Genomic DNA, 18271 nt, shown 5'->3' on the forward strand with positions numbered 1-18271 from the left:
CAATCAAAGAGTACCGTTCACAATCAGACGTCAACCACTACCAGAGAATTCGAGGTCGAATCCAAGGCTACTAGCCCTGGAATATTGCGTTGAGCCATCATCAGATACCTAGGTATACAACAAATTGCAGAACTATGATAGAACTTACCTACTGAAAATGATGATACAGAATCTTAAGTCTTAGGTTTTACCTAATATTTTACAATCCAATTGTACGATTCATCTTAAAGGAACTTTAGGAACGAGTAGAAGTCTATACCCAGGTAGTCAAGTAGTGAAGGAGAAATATACGAGGTCCGTAAGTGGGCGAAGAGAATTAAAGGTAGAAGAAAATGGTTCTAGTGGAAGGTAGAACACCATTGAAGATCGGACCACATGATGGTGCGCAAACTATCTTGTACATCTCTCTCGACCGGCACAAGAATTATTTTGACTCTCTCAGGAAAGGTCGTTCATAATAGCCAATGCATCGGTACAATGTTGTTTGCTGTCAAAGTCGATGATGAAATCCCACCTGGAAAGCAATCTTTGCCTGAACTTCATGACATCCAGACCCACTTCATTGTCTAGTCCAGTCCGCATCATGCCTGTCCCCCTGCTCGACTCAACAACCTGCTGCGTGCGCGGCCGGCGGACCTGATCGTACACCCTGAGAGCCAATAATGCCTGAGCAACCGTCTCTGCGTGGCCGAGAAGAGTAGATAGTATCAAGCTGTCTTCTATCGCCATGCCCGCTCCAGAGCCTTGCCAGGGAGTGGTAGCGTGGGCGGCGTCGCCCATCACAGCAATGCAATCGGAGACATATGTGCTGGCTGGTGGATGCTCCCACAGGTACCGCGCCTGCTGTTCCGGCTCGTCACAGAGTAGCTGCGCGACTTGTAAGCTGCCTCCAAGAAGAAAATGTGCCTGAAATTGGCATGGACTTGGGAAAGGTTGGCTAGAGTCATTGCAAGCATACCTTTTCAACAGCATTCGTCAGGTGTGCTGGCCAACCCCGGAAGTGCTCGCGGATCTCATCTGCGCTCAGAGTGGTCTGCCAACGGTCCGAGCCGCGAGCATCCTCGTCCATGCCGCAGGCGATGATCTGTACTAGCCGTCCGTCGCTCAGCACGTCATGCAGGAGATACGCCCCGTCACCGGTCCAGCCATACTGCCGCGGATCCTCCGCGTTCACGAGGCTCTCCCCGAGACACGCCTGCGCCGCGGCAAAAGGTTCCAGGGCCATGATGGCCCACCAGCCCGTATTTCGCGCACTCGCGGCCGGGTCACCGTCGCCGAGAACGATCCCCCGGACGACGCTGTGGATACCGTCCGCTCCGATGAGGACGTCACACTCGTGCGTGGACCCGTCAGCAAAGTGCAGCGTCATGGGTGCCCCGGGTCCGGCGCCATCGTGGCGGTCGACCCTCGTGAGCTTCTTGGACGCGTGCATCCTGCTGGGAGGCACCTCGGCGAGAAGTTCCCTGAGGAATGCGGCACGGTGCACGATGCTCACGACCTGTTTCTGGTGGATCTCGGCGTCGATCTCGTCGATCATGACGCCTTCATCCCCGGCATCAGGGCCCTGGGCCAACATGAAGCGCACGCCCTTCTGAGGCACCGCACCAGCGCGCTGGAGGCTTGCGGTCGCCGAGGGACCGATTAGGTCTAAGGCTGCGAGGGCATTGCGGGCGATACCCACCGCAGCGCCAGCTTCCTTGAATGCTTCAGCCGACTCGAAGATCTGGACGTCCAGGTGGGGGTGTTTAAGGAGTGCGTGGAACAGGGTCGCGCCGGCGAGACCACCGCCTGAGATGGCGATGCGGATAGTTCTTTGCGCTGTGGTGGCGATCATGTCGGGTGTGCCAAGTCGGGTGTAGTACTCAAGCTTTTGACAAGAACCTTTTGACAAGCTTTCCGAGCCGTGTCCAGTCCACAGCGAGTGATCCAGTTGGAATAGGGGCTGCGATTGACTGGCGCAGGTGGTATCAGGACGGCGGCGGCGTGGACTCGTACTGAGCCTTGTGGGGATTTTCGGACCTCGGGACTTGTCCTGGAACACCAGGTTTCCCGAGTTATTGTCTTTACGCGGTTATCCAGTCGGGCACCATCCACAATCACGCGGAGCTGAATGTCATTGCGACGTTATAGGTTGAAGATCGTTGATAAGCACAGGGTTGTATCAAGCGGCGCAGCATTCATGCGAGCCTGGAGTTTGGCCCCCAGGGCTGCCAGGCAGCTGCCAGGAGGAGGATAGAGAGGTCTGAACCAGAACTATGGATGCCCTATCCTTAATAAATTTGGTTTTCTTTCTTGGTTTGATTCAAGTCGCCGTTAGGAACCGACAGTACATATCTGTTTGAGGAATGTATACTTAGGGAAGTCACGTGAGATGCTGTTCTCGGGGTAGACCTAACTGGCTCACGACGGTTTCCCGGCTAACATTTGCCACCGCCCCTCCGTTCACAACTTGAACTGTACAAAGTCTATATTCATCTACTCAGTCGGTGGTTCTTTCACTGACGCTGAGGAATATTCACTATCTCGACTGAGTCCGTCCAAGCATTGTTACTTGCCCCTAAGAATCCCTCAATATGAAAACGCGTCCGCGAATTACCACCATCCTACCGTGTTCCGATATGGCCTCTGCCATTAAGTTCTTCATCCGTCTGGGTTTTACCGCTCCTACCACCGACGAGCTTAATGAGTGGGATCAGTACCTTCTTCTGTCTCACCCCAACGGGTCTGATATTCATCTACGCCAGCTTGGAAAAGACGAGGAAGGGTGGCTGGTGCCGAACAAGAACTCCTTCGGAATTTACGTGTATTCTGAGGATGTGGAGTCCTTGGGTGTGGAGTTTGCTGAAGAAATCATTGAAGCGGGAAAGAAACCCGAGGTGAAAGAGTGGGGCTTACTTGAGTTCAGTGTGAATGGGCCTGATGGATGTCTGGTCCGAGTAGGGTGGCCCGTTGATGAACTTGACAAGAAAGACACGGCTACCTGACATTTTTCAGGGGCTTAGCCCTGCTTGCCATGCCCGCTCGTGAAGCTTTCAGGGCTGTGAGCCGAGGACTAATTCCTTCACTAAACCTTACCTGTGTACATTTAAAACTCAATACGTGGCAGACGATAAGAAAAGCTTTTCGCAAACCTTAGAAAGTACCGTGTTGAAGATAGAGCCTCCTTCGAGGCATCGTATCCCTCTCTCGGGAGGAAGTACGTGATATGGCTACTCTGGATGAGGTTATCGATTACCAGGACTTCAATATTGACAGCAAGTTTCCACAAAAGGGAAATCAGGATCGTCAAGGATACCTCGTCCGACAAGCCTCCAAAGCGTTCTAGGAAGAGACTAGAGTCCTAGTATCTCCTTTCCGCTGGGCGACAGGTTTGGGAACATCAGGTCCTCAGTGGGAGGCTGGCAGAAATGCTCCTACGACAGTTGCGTAAGTATTTGTGCTCTCGAGGTGGCTGAATAATCAGATCATTATGTGCGTGCGTATATATACGTTGAAAGGTTGGCATCTTTCTTGACAATCTCGGGATATCCCAAGACGATGTCGCCAAAAAGCTTAGCAGTGTTCTCGGCGCCGTTGCCACTCCACCCATGCTGCGGATTAGGTCCCGTCTGGTGTTCAATTCCTGTCTTGACTTCTCCTGGGAGCACTTGAGCTCAAAATATTTCCTTGAAGTTGTTATTTTCACAAGTTTCATTCTTATAAACGAAGTAGTGTCAGTTTAACTTGATAAATAACCATATTTTAGTGTTAAATGCCTATACATCTAGAGGCGTACACAGTGCCTTGACGCATTCATAAACGCTGAAAAGCCTAGCATTAAGCTTTATTAATATATTAACTCAAGTTATATTCTCCATTTTGCATTTGCTAAGAGTATTATTCTTGATTTAAAAAAGCTCTAGAATTACATTTTAGCATCGTGATCCTTCTTTTTGCTAAGGAAAAGAATAAGAAAAGATAGATAAAAAGAGGTCCGACTTCTACATAGTCTCCACATCTGATGGCAACGAAAAGACAGGCTGAAAGCGGTTGAAAGTCAAGCTGTATATTTGCTTGCCTACCAACAAGAAAGGGGAAACCTTGAAAAGAGCAAAGATGTGCAATAGGTTTACTGTGGTTTTGGCCAGCCGGTTTGATGACTTCGTTCCAAGGTTGGAGAGACTCGAACCAGCCTTGAAAAACGGCAAAGTTCTAGGACCATGTGGGCGAATCTTGACGTGTCCATGCCAGCAGAAACCTTGGAAGGCTTTAGGGCTGTTGGAATGACGGGGCCATCCAGCCTGAGATGGTGCAAGGGTATAAATGTGATTTTATGCATAGGAATTACATAGTAATTGCATATCACTGGATTCTCGTAGGGCGCAAAGCTCTATTGCTCCATCGTCGATGACGGGGAGGAATTAAGGTTAGTTTGGTAGGGTCATCTTAGTAGTTCTTTGAAAGAGATCAATTGATTGGTGAAAACTGAGATGAGAAGGGACAGATTCTCCCAGAGCCTTATCCCTCTATGGGTTCATTTCCGGTCAGCTAGATCAAAGACATTTTGAGAAATATCTCAGCGTTGTTAAACATCTCTTTGTTTGTCAATACAACCCGGTCCGTTCGTTGCCGCGAATCGCTGAAAGGACTCGTCTTTCCAATCACTATTTGGCGGCCGTGATCAGCAGCACCTGCTCTACTAATTTAGGTAGCTTGTAAAGGCACAAATTCATCTCATCCTATCTCCAAAGCGCTCTCCTCCACCAACCAAATATGTCAAGAAACGCAGTGGTATTCCCCGGGACAGATTGGTGGGACGAATGCATGGCATCCCACCAGACCACGGTGCCCCAGCAGGCTACCACAGAACAGTCACGCGAGGCGGTACGACTGGAAAAAAAGCTGGATGGATTTTTGGCAATGATACGACGCGGACCTAATCAGAACGACAAGCGGGTGCTGCAAGAGATCATACCCTCCGAGCAAACTGAGCATGACGCGCATGTCAAGCGAATCCGACGCGATCGAAGGTTCGTTCCAGCGCAGCAGCGAACTACGCCTCAACCATCATTACAAGAGAAGCAGCGCCGGCATGAGGAAGGAGAGATGCCTCCTTTGAGGCCCACTGGAGGGCTTCATTGGGGCAGTAAGTACATGAAAAGACTGAGAAGAAACGCCCGCAAGCAACGAGAAGTGTCTGAGAGGAAGCGCAATGAACTGGAGGCCAGAGTGAACAACACAGCACCGTCCCACTCCAGCCCCTGGTCCAGTGCCTCTTTACACTCCAGTGTCATTCAGCCCTTCGAGAAAAATAAGACTCACTACAGTAATTTCACATAGAAAGATGGGAGTGGTTTCAATTACTACACAAATTGAGTAAGTATCTCCGGGCGACTACTATATCATCGGATCTCTGACACTTGTCTAAGCACTTGCAATATATCATCATCGAGCTTGGTTTTCATGGGTTGAATGCCGCCCAAAGTGAATAACACTGAAAACCTTGTATATAGACAAATTTCTCAACTTGAAATGGCTGTGTTGAATGCACAGCCTCTACCAATTGCGTTGGATGTCCAGATGTCATAGCTGTGTAGACTGTACCAACAACTGTTCAATATTTTCGGTTGGTGCCGGACGTTACCAAGGTATAACTACTTCGGTGGCGTCCTTAAATTGTTTTAGATTCTCACAACAAGCTGAAAGAGAAACTGTAGCTTATAGACCAAACACTGAATACAACATATATCTCTGGGATATACCGTGCAGAAGGCAAAATGACAATATTCCAACCGGGGCCAGTGATTGCCGTTCAACACACATGTGTATCTGGAGAACTAAACTCCATGTTGATTGAAAGCAAATATCCACCGGCGGCTTAGACTATGTAAAAGGTGTGCTCCTTCATGACTTCATCGTAGCTCCAAGCCGGCAAATACTTCTCGTTTCCGAGTTGTTTAATCCCCTGGAAGTCCTTACCTGCATCCATGGTCGACACATATCCAACACGTTCAAAGCGACCCATGCTAGCATCAACAGACCGCATCAACAGTCCTCGCTCGATTATGAGAGTTGGGAAGTGGTCGATACTGCACTCCCAGCATATGGGTGCATAATAGTACAGGCAATGATTGACTACACCTTCCCATTCAGCAGCCCGATCGCAATCTAGATCCATCCTGTGGCAGATGGAACCGCGCTGTAGGTCAATGGATAGGCTTATTTCGCGCTGACCCCAGGCGTTCTCTGTTTCCTCGGGTGCGATCAGACGACATGATCGTAAGATTCCGCGCGCCCGAATTTCCACCTCGAGGCTCTTCGGTAGGCCGAGCACGTCTTTGGTCAAAATTTCGTCATCCATTGTGGGCTGCTCTCCGGCTTCCGTGGAGGAGTTCCTCTCGCGGTAACTGATGAACTCGGTGGATACCAGAGAGTTGAAACGTCTAGCGACCGCGGAGCTGGGTACTTCTACGTATCCATCAGCGGCTGCCCAGGAAAAGGTTGGTGCACAGTAAACACTCTTTTGATCAACGATCCGAGTTGTACGATCGAACTCCCGGAGTCTTCGCCATGCCAACGCCCGAGGCAAAGACTTCGCCCACAGACCCGCGACGTATTGGTCCTTCACCAAGGGCTGTAACTTCTTCGCAATACCAGCAATTGCGACGAGCTTGTCCGACTCCTTGGTAAAAGAACAAGCCGTGTAGTGGCTGACTCGATCATGCCACCAGTCCACAAGATTATTGTGGTTCCATGATTTGCCGGGGTCGTGAAGCTTGAGGCGTTCCATAAGCTCCCGCTCCTCCCAGCAGGCATCCACCTCTCTGGCTAGGCGGCGTAAAGATGATGAACGAAAATTCTGCGCTGGCCACTTCTCTGATCTGAGCATTCTCGTGCATTCCCAAGACACCTGCTGGGGTGTGAAATGCAGAACCCTTGGGGCTAGAAGCCTCTCCTGCGTAACCCAGCCCCGGTGATTCAACGGTGATCTGAGGAAATCGTCAATCCATTTGTATCCGCGCAACAAATAGCAGGACTGCCATTCCTGCCAATATGAGCGCTTTTCTGACGCTCCCTTTTTCAGTCGCATTTCGAATCCGCACCAAGTCTCACAGACATCTCTCTGAAAGAAAAGCCCATTTTCTTCGGTGCCCCAGTCGGCAGAAATGTTGCAAATGGAATTGGAATAGACATCGGCCATAGTGGCACATTCACGCTCCCAATCCATGCCATCATCCCCCGACTGGATGATACATAGTGAATCAATCCAAATGTAGGGAATCCTCATTCTGTGAGCAACCACTAAAGCCTCTTGGAATGTTCTTCGCAGCTTGTTGATTGGCAGGCCTTCTTCGAAAGCCGGGACCTGATCTTGCGTAAGTTTCATGAAGTCGTCGCCTCCCCACTGATGGCTCAAGGTCACATAACCTTGCCCAGGCTTAGCCGTCTCAGAGCGTATAACTCTGAATGTAGTGTCGGAAACGCGCTCGACGAGACGGGTTGGGTACCAGCTTGTCCTGATGTGATCTAGGCAGCGATGATGAGCAGTACATTCCTGAAACCACGTGGCAATAGTCGACCACGTTTCCATCGATCCAGTATTTGAAGAAAGACTTGTCTCAATCCCCAACTGAGATAGTCCTGTAAGTACGTTAGCTATACCGTAGGCGGCACGTCAATGTATCTAGACCGGGCTGGACGTGCTTTGAGCAGTGATGATTTCGCACTCTCCTTCTCTTAACAGCTTGAACGCAAGCGATTCCCATCTCTCCCATAAGGTCCTCTCGTAAGGCTTCATGCCGACCGGGACAAATGCTCCATAAGCTGGGTTCAGACGCACGCGGACCACCATGCTGTCCGTGTCGTTTGACGAAACCCAAAGTCCTGTGAAAGATACCAAGGGCTCCCGGTCATCGCTAAACTCCCAATACTCTTCAATTTTACGCCTTTTATTTTCGACTGGAGAGGAGGTGTTCTCGACTATCTCGCGGTCTCGGTCCACAGGCATGGTTTTTGGTAGCGCCCCTTCATCCAGGCCCACCCAGTATTTGATACGCGTCCCTTCGAAAAGAGAGAGTCTGCACAGATTGCAACCCATTTGATGTGCAGTCAAAAGACTTTGAAGGGTGCTATGATGAGCGTACGGTCTATTAATCTCCAAGCCATCAATGGTGAGAATAGATGAACATGCTTCGCAAAGATAGGGTGAGTTGAGGACACGCTGCTCGTACGCAGGCAGTCTGGAACCCCATGGTGTAAGCGATATCGAGAGTCCCCTGTGTCTCGCTGCGGGGCCAGGAGTGGAAGGCGCAGTTGACGTGCTTCTCGAGGATCCGCGTGACCGATTGTTCGCAAAGGTGGGCTCGACTGGAAGATCACGAACATCATTCATTTTGCTTTCCTTTTCGTGTCTTTTATGGCGTTTCTGTCTGGAAGAAAAATGCTTCTTGAAACCCTGGGTTGCGATGGTCCGGAAGTGAGCAAAGACTCGGGTAAGCTGATGTCGCTTATTTCACAAGACTCGGAAAGGAGGGGCACCACTCAGAGGCCACAGACACTGGCAGTGTTCGTATTACCGGGCGCCACACCACCCCATTCCGTTATCAGTTTTCAGTGCATACAGCCAAGGACACCATAGGCCATGTTTCCATACTGCGCATGTGGAGATAGTAGCACTTATGTACTGCGACTTCTCAAAACAGCTTGAGTGGCTACGACGGCCCACGCATCTCTCACACGGGTTATCAACCTACCTATCTGGATACTTACCTAGATAGGTAATATGATAGTTTATCCTCTCTTGAATGGACACGATTACAAGGCGAAGACATGATTTTGCCACTGTGAAAATGCTACTGTGAAAATTGGAAGTTGGCACAAAGCCATTACGGGCTTATAATTTGCTGAGACACTTCAATTGTGCAAAAGGCTCATCAATTGTTCCAATACATATATACACACTGCTCGTTATAGCGTCTTATTTATGCCCAATAAATGAAAGGCGTAGAATATAACCGATAAACCATTTGCTCCAGCCTCCGGCTTTACTACCCTATCTTGCTTGCCTGCTTTTGGCGATGCGCCGCCCCAGCCTCCAGGCACATATCATTGCAGGGCTTCGGCATTCTCATAGTCCCAGAATGGATCTATAGTGTCGACGTCCGCTGTGTCGGGGGGCGGCTGCCTCGGTCGTCGTGGTTCACGAAAGAACGTATTTGTCCAGTATTGTGGGATCACTTGGTTAGCCGCCATGGCCAGCTGCTGGGTAATCCTTTGTTGTAAATTGTTCAGGGTAGGGCGGTGTTCCTGTTTTGCCATGAGACACTCCGCCACGACGTCCCGCAGCGCCTGCGAGTACATATTATTGGTAGCCCACGGCTCGAGGGGGTCCAGGAGCGACCACCCGTATGTCCAGCGCTCTTGAGTAGGCGTTACATTTGGGGGCTCTGCGCTTGTCATCCTCCCTGCGTAGGGCGGCATGTCCGGGTCCAACAGTGTCAAGGCAGTTTTTATGATCTAGTTTGTTCGTGCGACGTCAGCCCTGCGAAACAAGTCCCGCGAACAAGGAGATTGATCAGGGAGGGGAATGGCAGACCAGTCCTATGTGCCACACATTTGACGCGGCAGAGTACCTCGCAGGACCAGATGTGATCGGCGGCGGTGGTCCCCACGGCGGCATCCAGGGGGGCGGCCAGTTCGAAGCGGAATGGGTATCAGAAGGGTCTTCATAGCGAGGAACCAGATCCCAATCTTTGGCAAATTGTTCCTAGAGGCGCAATTTCCACATTAGCGCGTGGGCCAGTCCTGAAAAAAAAAAAAAAAAAAGAAAGAAAAAAAGAGGGCTCGGTACTTGTCTTACCGGAAGTGTGCTGAACCATTTGCCCAGGTGTCTCGCGCTCCACCTCTCGATGCGGCGATCATATTCATCAGTCGTTAAAGGGTTAGGCGCGAATGGATGTCCTAATGCTGGGTGGCGCGCGTACTCGAACACCGTGGCTTCGTCCATGGCCAGTCCAAAGTCCGCAATCTGGATGACCTTTGGTTAGAATCTTCCCTTCAGATTAACGGGGGAAGGCCGAGAAGATTGCTTGCCTGTAAGCGAGGGAGGTTTTGATGCCCAGGAACGAGAGGTGTGGGTAGAGTCAGCGGATCATAGCCATAGATGAAGACTAGGTGCTTGTTAGGGAACGGTGTAATCATGTCTATCATTGATGGGACTCGGACAAATCATAGTTTTGGTGAGGAATTATGGAGCCATACCATTTGATGTGTCCTAAAATGTCATATTAGCCTTGTTCGGAATTTCCGGGGCATGACGAGCGCTCGCTGGTGTTTCAGGAGCAGAAGTGGAAAAGGGAGTGATCCATAGTGTCGAGTAAAATAAGACTTTGTTGCTTAGCAAACATCGACGCAAATCCCAACTTACTAGGTCCATATGCACTATGCCTTCACGTCCCTGGTTGTTGGCAGTAATCTGCTCAGGGAGGAAATCTCCTCGCGAGTCTGTTGGTAAAGTCTGCGAGACTGTATTCTGCATTGGGGGCTCTTCCATCGCCATGGCACCCTTGACCAGACAGTCGAAGAAGCGCCAGAGGACAGGTTCTGGCAAATATCTCTCCCTCCCGTTCGGCCCATCTCTGGCTGCTCTCCGAAGTTGAGCCTCCAAATCGCCGAGTTTGCAATATTCCATGAAGAAGTAGCTAGACCCGTATTGACTATCAACTGCTTGGGCCATCATTGCCACGGCCTGGGCTCGACGAGCAGACCGCCTGGCATTGTTGGGATTTATATTTCTAGGATGATGTGCCGTGTAGAAGCGCTGGACTATATGTGGGGCACGTCCGAGTTGCTGAAGGGCAACAACTGTTTCAGCATTTGGGGCTAATCTGCTACTCAATCCTGACTCACGGATATCATTTTCCTCTCCTTGTCAATATGTTCTGTGTCAATAACACGTCGCCTCGCGTTAGGCACCTGAATAGTCTTTTCCGATGTCGACATCTTCATCACCACCATGTGGTTTTGGCCTGGCCCCGGCGAATACCTCCAGAGAGAAGTGATACCTTCGCCTCCCCATCCAAGACACTTGAAGTAGCGAAAAGTAGCACGCATCCGCGGGTAGAGAGTGGTGTACTCTTGCGCCACCGTCTGGCGTGCTCGACGATCGATCGGGGCATTCGGCGGAGCAACCATTGCCCTGAGGGGGAGCCGATTGTTGACGGCAATCGTACGAAGCCGGTCCCTGTGGTTCGCGGTGAATTGGAATCGAGCCAAGGCCGGAACTGGTGGTGGATTTAAACCGTTTCGAGCTTGAATGTCATTCCATCGTTGGGTCAGCACAGGATCTCCATTGAGAAACCCGTTCTGGATATCCCAATAGGTCAATTCGTAGCCAGGAATCCCATTCCTATAATAGTGGAACTTTTGCGCGGAATATGCTTGCGATTCTGAGAGCAAGTGGGCCTTCGTTCCTATTGCCGCCAGGTTCAAGTTGTTCTGTGGTGCTGCCATTGTTGACAAATTTCAGACGTAATACCGAACAAATGTTGTGATCATGCACATGTGGTGGAGCCGACGGCCGATTGTCCAAGTCAACAGGTTCCTCGCGCTGTGTGGTTGAAGAAGTGCTACCCAGGTATGTATGGTAGATTGACAAAGACGCAGAGGGAGCTCCGCAGCCTTGTCCGGTTCCGGTCCATCGGAACGGATCTTTTAAAAGAAAGTACCACATGAATACCTAGGTAACTACACATATACACACATGGCCATAAAGTTCCTCAGTAATCTGGACGACGAATTTAATTTCTCATCAAAGTGTTTACACGACGTATTCCCCGCGCTGGGACAGTTGGCCAGAGAGGACGAGGGTAGGTGGTCGTGTCACCCTGTCCCGCGTCCTAGCCGGGTTTATTGTTGGCTTTTTGCCTCAGGTAATGATCCTTTTGGCGACTGAGTCTCGACCTGGTCACGCCCTAGCTAAGGCACACCTTTCTTTGACAAATGATTCCAGCCGCACAGTATAGTAAAGTCACGGAAATAGGGGCTCGTACCCCCAAGTGGTGCTGCCATTGTGAAGTACTGTGGTATGATACTGATCATTGCATATGGTTTCTCGAATACAGTCAGTGCTTTTTGGAGGGGCAGTCTTGGTCGTCCTTGTGTGCCACGAGCCCAGACATCATCACTGGCCACGTGCGACATCTGAAAGTGCGTGAGCATTCGGGAAGGGTTACCCTGTCTTGGACGATAGGACTGACTTGAAGTCAGGCCCAAACAGTCGGTTGTTAAAATGAAGCCCCAGCATTGATGGCCGCCCGAACCGGTCTTTCAAGCACGCAATCTGCAAGTTGGACGACGCAAGGCCGACACCCGCGCACGGGGCCGCCGACCAGCTGCAGCAGGACTGGCAGGCTGGCAGGCTGTGCAGCGTGCGACGGTCCGCTAATATAAAGTCCTCGGGGGCAGCCGGGAGGGATGGCGCTTCTGCCTTGACGTCACGGGGATTATCCGTAGGCTGTTGTCAGCTCAACTTGAAGTGGTCGCTGGTGTCCCGGTAGGCCTGCAGGGCCTGGTGTGGCGCTCCTTTGGTGTGGCTTGGCGCGTGTGCGAGTGTGGAGTGGTGGAGCTGGTTCGGTGGTGGAGCCTGTGGAGCAAGGTCAGCAAGCGGCGCGGGCCCTGGTCCCCCCTCTTGCCCCTCCACACTCGCCCCATCATCAATCACATTCCAGGCGGCGTCGAGGGCCAAGAGAATGGCTGCACGTTGTGTTCCTCGCTTCCGCGCTGATGAAAAGCTTGACGGAGCTTGGTCTGAGATGGCCATTCTTGGCTGTCGAATTGCCGTCTTGGTTTTTTTGTTGTGACCGATTGACTGCTGCTGTTGCTGCTGCACAACGTCAATCAATCAATCAATCCGTCAGTCTTTCATTCATGGATGATGGACATTACATGCATTGGTTCTAGCCAGGGCAAGGGTCTCCTCGCGCCGGTTCTCGTCCGTCTCCAGTCCAGCACGACGGCTTCTTGCTGAACCAGTGCGACGGAACATTGCTCGGTGGCGAGTGGGGTCCAAGTCCAACTTTGTTAGCAGATACCAGGAACAGCCCATGTACCTCGCCACCAACATGTGGTGCAGATCTACCTAGGTCCTCGAGTAGCTACTTGCTCCTACTAGCACAGACAGCCTGACGGCCAAACAGCCTTAGCAGGCAGGCAGGCAGACAGACTGGTCAATCGCGGTCAGCATCGTGCAATACCTCTCAACTGCCCCCCGGATTCCAACAAGAAAATGGATGCTTTGGGATGGCCTCGCACAAGCGTGGAACAAGCGTCAAGCGTACAAACAGACCGCCCTCTGGCCCCCCCCCCCCCACATTCTTTTTCTACCTACGTACCAAGTATTTTATCCCATCGACAATACCACTGCTGTGGTAGTCTACTTTTGACCTTCACCCCCAGCCAGCGTCACATTGCCTCCTGCAGTTACCAGATCCTTGGTGCCACCGCCATCCCACCACCCATGTCCATGCATGCTCATCTCATCCCCGTGCCGCTTCTCCTCTCTCATTCGGGCCTAAAACTTATCGACTGCACTCGTGCTTATTAGCCCTATTCTTCTTCTTCCTCCTTCTTCCTCGCATATCCTATACCACCACCACAACCGCCAACATGTCGGGGAAACTATCAGAAAAAGACTCCCCCCGCGGCCTGTCTCCCGAGCGCAAGGGTCATGGCGACCCGACCGACGTCGACGTCGAGGCCGCCGCCCCGAAAGGCCTCGCCCAGTGGTTCGGCGGGCCCAAGACCACCGTCGGCCCTCGCATCGGGCCCGTCCTCGACAGCATCACCCTCGCCGCCGACGACTCCGACGACAGCGCCAGCGCCATCCTGCACCGCCAGAAGGAGGCCGAGCAGGGCGCTGACATCCAGTACCGGAGCTGTAGTTGGCAGATGGTATGCCCGAGATCTCGAGCCGCCCTCATCCGCCCGTCTTTTTTGCTAATTGTGTCCGTAGACTGCTGCCCTACTCTTCTCAGAGTATATATGTCTGGTATGCTGCTCTACATATACGCCCACCCACGCGCGCACCTGCTGACTCATGTAACAGGCCATCATGAGCTTTCCTTGGTCGTATAGCATACTGGGACTTTTCCCCGGGTGAGTTGCCTTGATCTCTGCAGCCACCGAGGCCTTTCCCTTACTGACTTACATCCAGCCTGCTCCTGACCGTCGTGGTGTCTATGCTTGTGCTCTATACGTAAGTCGTCTGCGTCCACGAATTCACCCCAGTTTCTGACAAGCGCTACAGGTCTCTGATCCTCTGGGAATTTTGTCTGCGCCATCCCGAGGTTCGTGATGTTTGTGATATCGGCCAGATGATTTTCTGGAACCAAAAATGGGCATGGTGGTTCACTGCTGTCATGTTCCTGCTCAACAACACTGTAGGCTCTTCACTTCCAACTCCGCGCCGGTGCTCTCCGAGCCAGTTCTCCTTGTTTCAAAACTAAACCCCACTCAGTTCATCCAAGGGCTGCACGTGCTTGTCGGCGCAAAGTACCTCAACACCATGACCGCCGCCGATGACAATGTTGCCTGCCGGACTGTCAGTTATTCGGTCATTATGTTCATCCTCTGCTGGATCTGCAGCCTGCCCCGAACATTCGAGGCCCTCTCCAAGCTTGGCGCCGCTTCCGCAGCCTTCACCTTCGTCTCAGTGCTGCTGGCCACCATCTTCGCAGGAGTCGAGCCACACCCGGCCGGGTACGATCCCCGGCCCTCCTACACCACCGCTGCCGGTAAGGATGCTGTCGGAGGCGATCCTCTCTGGACTGCCTTGCCGGTTGCTGGGACCACTTTCGTCGCTGGCATGAGCGCCTTCCTGAATATCAGCTACACCTTCATCGGCCAGATCACTCTGCCCAGTTTCATCGCGGAGATGAAGGAGCCAAGGTATGGGAAATCCACCCCAAACATTTTGACTTTAAACAGCTGACATCAAGCCGCAGAGACTTCCCCAAGGCACTTTGGGCCTGCACAATCGCCGAGATCGTCGTGTTTGGCCTCGTCGGTTCCATCATCTATGTTTACACCGGCAACCAGTACATGACCGCGCCAGCATTTGGCTCTCTCGAGAATGTCTACAAAAAGGTCTCCTTCTCCTTCATGATCCCGACCCTGATCTTCCTCGGCGTCCTGTACGCGTCCGTCTCGGCCCGATTTGTCTTCTTCCGCATCTTCCAAAACTCTCGCCACAAGAACGAGCACACCGTCATCGGCTGGGCCACCTGGGCCGCCATTCTTTGTAAGTCTACAGAGTTGCTTGTCGCTGAACCAAGGAAGATCAGATGCTAACAAGACGTTAAGTGGCCACCTGGGTCGTCGCATTCATCATCTCGCAGATAATCCCCTTCTTCTCAGACCGTAAGATCTTCCCTGATTCCCCAGACGCAAGAAGAAAACCAGTACTGACATTCAAACGCCAGTCCTCTCCCTCATGTCCGCCTTGTTCGACAGCTTCTTCGGCTTCATCTTCTGGGGCGTCGCCTACTTCCGCATGCGCAAGGTCGACGGCAGCCTGGCGCTCATGAAGCAGCGCGGCATCTGGGGCTACGCGGAGGCGGGCCTGAACATCCTCATCATCCTCACGGGCATCTTGTTCCTGGGGCCCGGCACCTACGCCAGTGTCGAGAGCATATTGCTGGACTTTGATCCCTCGTCGGGAGGTGTCTTTAGCTGTGCCAGCAACGGACTGTGACGAGTCTCCAGCGGCAGACATGTCACGTGCACTATTACCGTAACACTGCAACATCTTCAAAATGTTATATAATGTCATAATAGAGCGCTTCCATCTTGCTTCCCTCTGGTGTATTGCCTTGTGTCAGGTGGCTCTGAGGGAGCTTGCGAGGCTCTCCTCTAATAGATTATCATCTAAGAGGCTGTCCTGTAGGATTTCTCATAGGATGTTGACCCCACTGATTTTATCCGATGAGTATCCCACATATACATAAGTGCTGCTCTTTATAAGAGTTAGGGGAATAGACACTGTGGCGGCGTTGTGGGCACTCGAGCAGAGGTAGTGTGTTCTACAGCGAAGGGCCGGGTTTGTGCCGGGCTCCACTGCTTGCGAAGATGATGGCACGCAGGACTCGGTCTCACAGTTTCAGATGTCAAGTGCACAGCCGGTACTATGGAGGCCAGGGCCAGAATAACGACGCCGAGGGCTCGTAGGATGGCGAGAGCTACCCAATTGAAGAGAATTTTCTGAGGAGTCCTCTTTTACATGCCGTCACCGGACTTTCTCGTAGAGGTGTATTGCGCTTCCACGCAAAAGTATCCCAATTGATGCGAGCGTCCCCGAGCCCAAGCCTGAGTTGTTTCCGCAGTATATTATATAAAGCTCTATACCGTTCCCTCACCCTTGAACCCTTTCCCAAATAAAGATTATCGCGGTTGTGAATGACATTGCAGTTGTTGTGTACGGGAATCCTTGTATCTTTCTATAGCCTACCATAACGCCAACCAAAGGTGTGGGCTCCAGCCCTTCCGTTCATCAGTCACCCAGACCGATCACAAGTGCTCAGCAATCTCGTCAAACCAGACGCCAACCTTCTCAGCAACCGTCTCGCTGTCTTTTGTTGCTAGGGTGGAGGTTAGCAGAATGGCCACACAATGGTCGGACGCTCCATGGGAGATAGCCCGCGTTAAAGCTGCCGGGGCCCGAAGGAAATAGTACTTACTAATACAAAAGTCATGAGGCAAATTCCCCTCGTCAATCTCGATCCTCGTCCGGGCCCTCTTATGCTTCGGCGCGTCTTGGCGCGTAGCATGCTCCTCCCTCCGGACGATGAACTCATCCCGGGTCTTGTTCGCAACCCAGTGGTCATTCTTCCCAAAGAAGATGTAGAACTTGGGCACATCAGTCCCGTGCGCAACAGCCTCGTCGGCGATCTCCCACAGCTCCTCGGCCCAGGCCTCCTCGGCGATGCAGGTCATCTCGTCCATGCCCAGGTACAGCGCCTGGTGCACCCCGTCGCGGCTGGCCAGGAACCGCACCGTCGTGGCGGCGGCGTGCGGGTCCATGCCCAGCAGGCGCGACGTGACGAAGCGCAGCAGCGCGTGCGGCAGCAGGGACGTCACCCTGTTGGCGACGAGCGGCGCGTACGTGCCCACGACGGGGATCCGCCGCAGCAGGTTGAGCTGCACGCCCTTGGGCGACCGGGCGAGGTGGGCGACGGTGGCGAAGAGCAGGACGCCCGACCGCAGGTGCAGGTCCGGGTTGAGGCTCGGGTCGTGCATGTGCCGGTGGAACAGCTCCAGGGCCAGGTATGTCCCCAGGGAGTGGCCCATCAGCACGACGTCGTCGAAGGGCTGGCCTGCCCGGGGCCTCCCGGCGGGGACGGCGTTGGCGGCGGCCAGGTGCTTGGCGCAGGTCTGCAGCTGGTGCTCCACGTTGTGCGGCGGGTTGGAGCCCGTGTTGAAGGGGGTGTCATGGTCGTTGTCGTCGAAGCCTGCGAGGTTGCGGCCGTGGATGTGGAAGGCTACCTTGTACTGGCGCTTGGCCTCTATTGCGTCCAGGTGGCTGCGCAGGAACCGCAGGAAGGGCTCGTAGTAGTCAATGAGCCCGGGGTTGCCGGTGAGGAAGTAGATGAGGCACTCGCGGGTCTTTGCCCCGTCCTGCGCCGCGTGGGGGGACGGCAAGGTGACCTCGATGGCCATTTCAAACCCGGCTTGTGGTTGGTTTGGCAATTCAGCTTTCGACGGAGAGCTGGTGAGACGGACAGATATCTGCGGTAGTCTGGGAAATCCAAACCTCGGCAAGGGTTCAACCCTACAACTCGTCCTCTCAGATGTCCCCTTACCATTCACTTACACGAAAACGCTCCGAGTGGGTCCAAACTCACATGCTCGATCTTTCTGCATGTGGCTGATAATGGGCAATGTTTGAAATGCGCATTCTGAGTTTCTTGCCTGAGGTGCGGCAAGGACGACGAGTTGCCCTGGTCGTCAGCGATAGGACAGCACTTGAGGCAAATGTCACAGCTTTTCAATAAATTGGCGATGTGACGCCCATTCAAGGTGTGGCACTACCCTGGTAATTACTACGTTGAATTCCCAACCGGTCTAGATCGCATCCGCCCCTTGATCAAGCACTGATTGATGCTGTGGTGCACAAGGTGGACAGATTGGCTCCCTGGAGTACATAAGGCTGAAAAGGACCTACACAGCGCGCGCGTCTGCAGGGGCTTCCGCGCGCTGCCGTCCACCAGGTGGGTCGTGTCGGCACCCTAGGGTATTT

General features: G+C 52.6%; 5 protein-coding genes across 5 annotated transcripts; 1 reads left to right on the top strand and 4 right to left on the bottom strand.

The window, feature by feature from the left end:
• Nucleotides 1-438: 438 nt before the first annotated feature.
• On the bottom strand, nucleotides 439-1834 carry KVR01_006905 (uncharacterized protein; the record flags this gene model as incomplete). The annotated part of the gene is made up of 2 exons (XM_044791056.1): nucleotides 439-867; nucleotides 959-1834. The coding sequence occupies 2 exons, from the start codon at nucleotides 1832-1834 to the stop codon at nucleotides 439-441; spliced, it is 1305 nt and encodes a 434-aa protein (XP_044644336.1).
• Nucleotides 1835-5857: 4023 nt separating this feature from the next.
• KVR01_006643 (uncharacterized protein) lies at nucleotides 5858-7568 on the bottom strand (the record flags this gene model as incomplete). The annotated part of the gene is made up of 1 exon (XM_044786393.1): nucleotides 5858-7568. The coding sequence occupies exon 1, from the start codon at nucleotides 7364-7366 to the stop codon at nucleotides 5858-5860; it is 1509 nt and encodes a 502-aa protein (XP_044644074.1). The 5' UTR covers nucleotides 7367-7568.
• A 1516-nt stretch (nucleotides 7569-9084) lies between these two features.
• Nucleotides 9085-11490, bottom strand: KVR01_006684 (uncharacterized protein; the record flags this gene model as incomplete). Its single annotated transcript, XM_044786055.1, has 4 exons — nucleotides 9085-9495; nucleotides 9575-9745; nucleotides 10406-10828; nucleotides 10888-11490. 4 exons carry the CDS (start codon nucleotides 11488-11490, stop codon nucleotides 9085-9087), a joined length of 1608 nt encoding a protein of 535 aa, XP_044644115.1.
• Nucleotides 11491-13375: 1885 nt separating this feature from the next.
• On the top strand, nucleotides 13376-16048 carry KVR01_006674 (uncharacterized protein). The gene is made up of 9 exons (XM_044794498.1): nucleotides 13376-13929; nucleotides 13991-14026; nucleotides 14084-14133; nucleotides 14192-14233; nucleotides 14285-14417; nucleotides 14495-14925; nucleotides 14982-15277; nucleotides 15340-15396; nucleotides 15459-16048. Exons 1-9 carry the CDS (start codon nucleotides 13645-13647, stop codon nucleotides 15728-15730), a joined length of 1602 nt encoding a protein of 533 aa, XP_044644105.1. The 5' UTR covers nucleotides 13376-13644; the 3' UTR covers nucleotides 15731-16048.
• Nucleotides 16049-16261: 213 nt separating this feature from the next.
• On the bottom strand, nucleotides 16262-17735 carry KVR01_006736 (bifunctional triacylglycerol lipase/ester hydrolase). The gene is made up of 2 exons (XM_044789134.1): nucleotides 16713-17735; nucleotides 16262-16613 (listed from the first exon to the last, which is right to left on the bottom strand). The coding sequence occupies exons 1-2, from the start codon at nucleotides 17689-17691 to the stop codon at nucleotides 16543-16545; spliced, it is 1050 nt and encodes a 349-aa protein (XP_044644167.1). The 5' UTR covers nucleotides 17692-17735; the 3' UTR covers nucleotides 16262-16542.
• Between the last annotated feature and the right edge of the window lie 536 nt (nucleotides 17736-18271).

The sequence above is a fragment of the Diaporthe batatas genome, assembly GCF_019321695.1.
Source record: "Diaporthe batatas strain CRI 302-4 chromosome Unknown Contig00007, whole genome shotgun sequence".
Classification (NCBI taxonomy): domain Eukaryota; kingdom Fungi; phylum Ascomycota; class Sordariomycetes; order Diaporthales; family Diaporthaceae; genus Diaporthe; species Diaporthe batatas.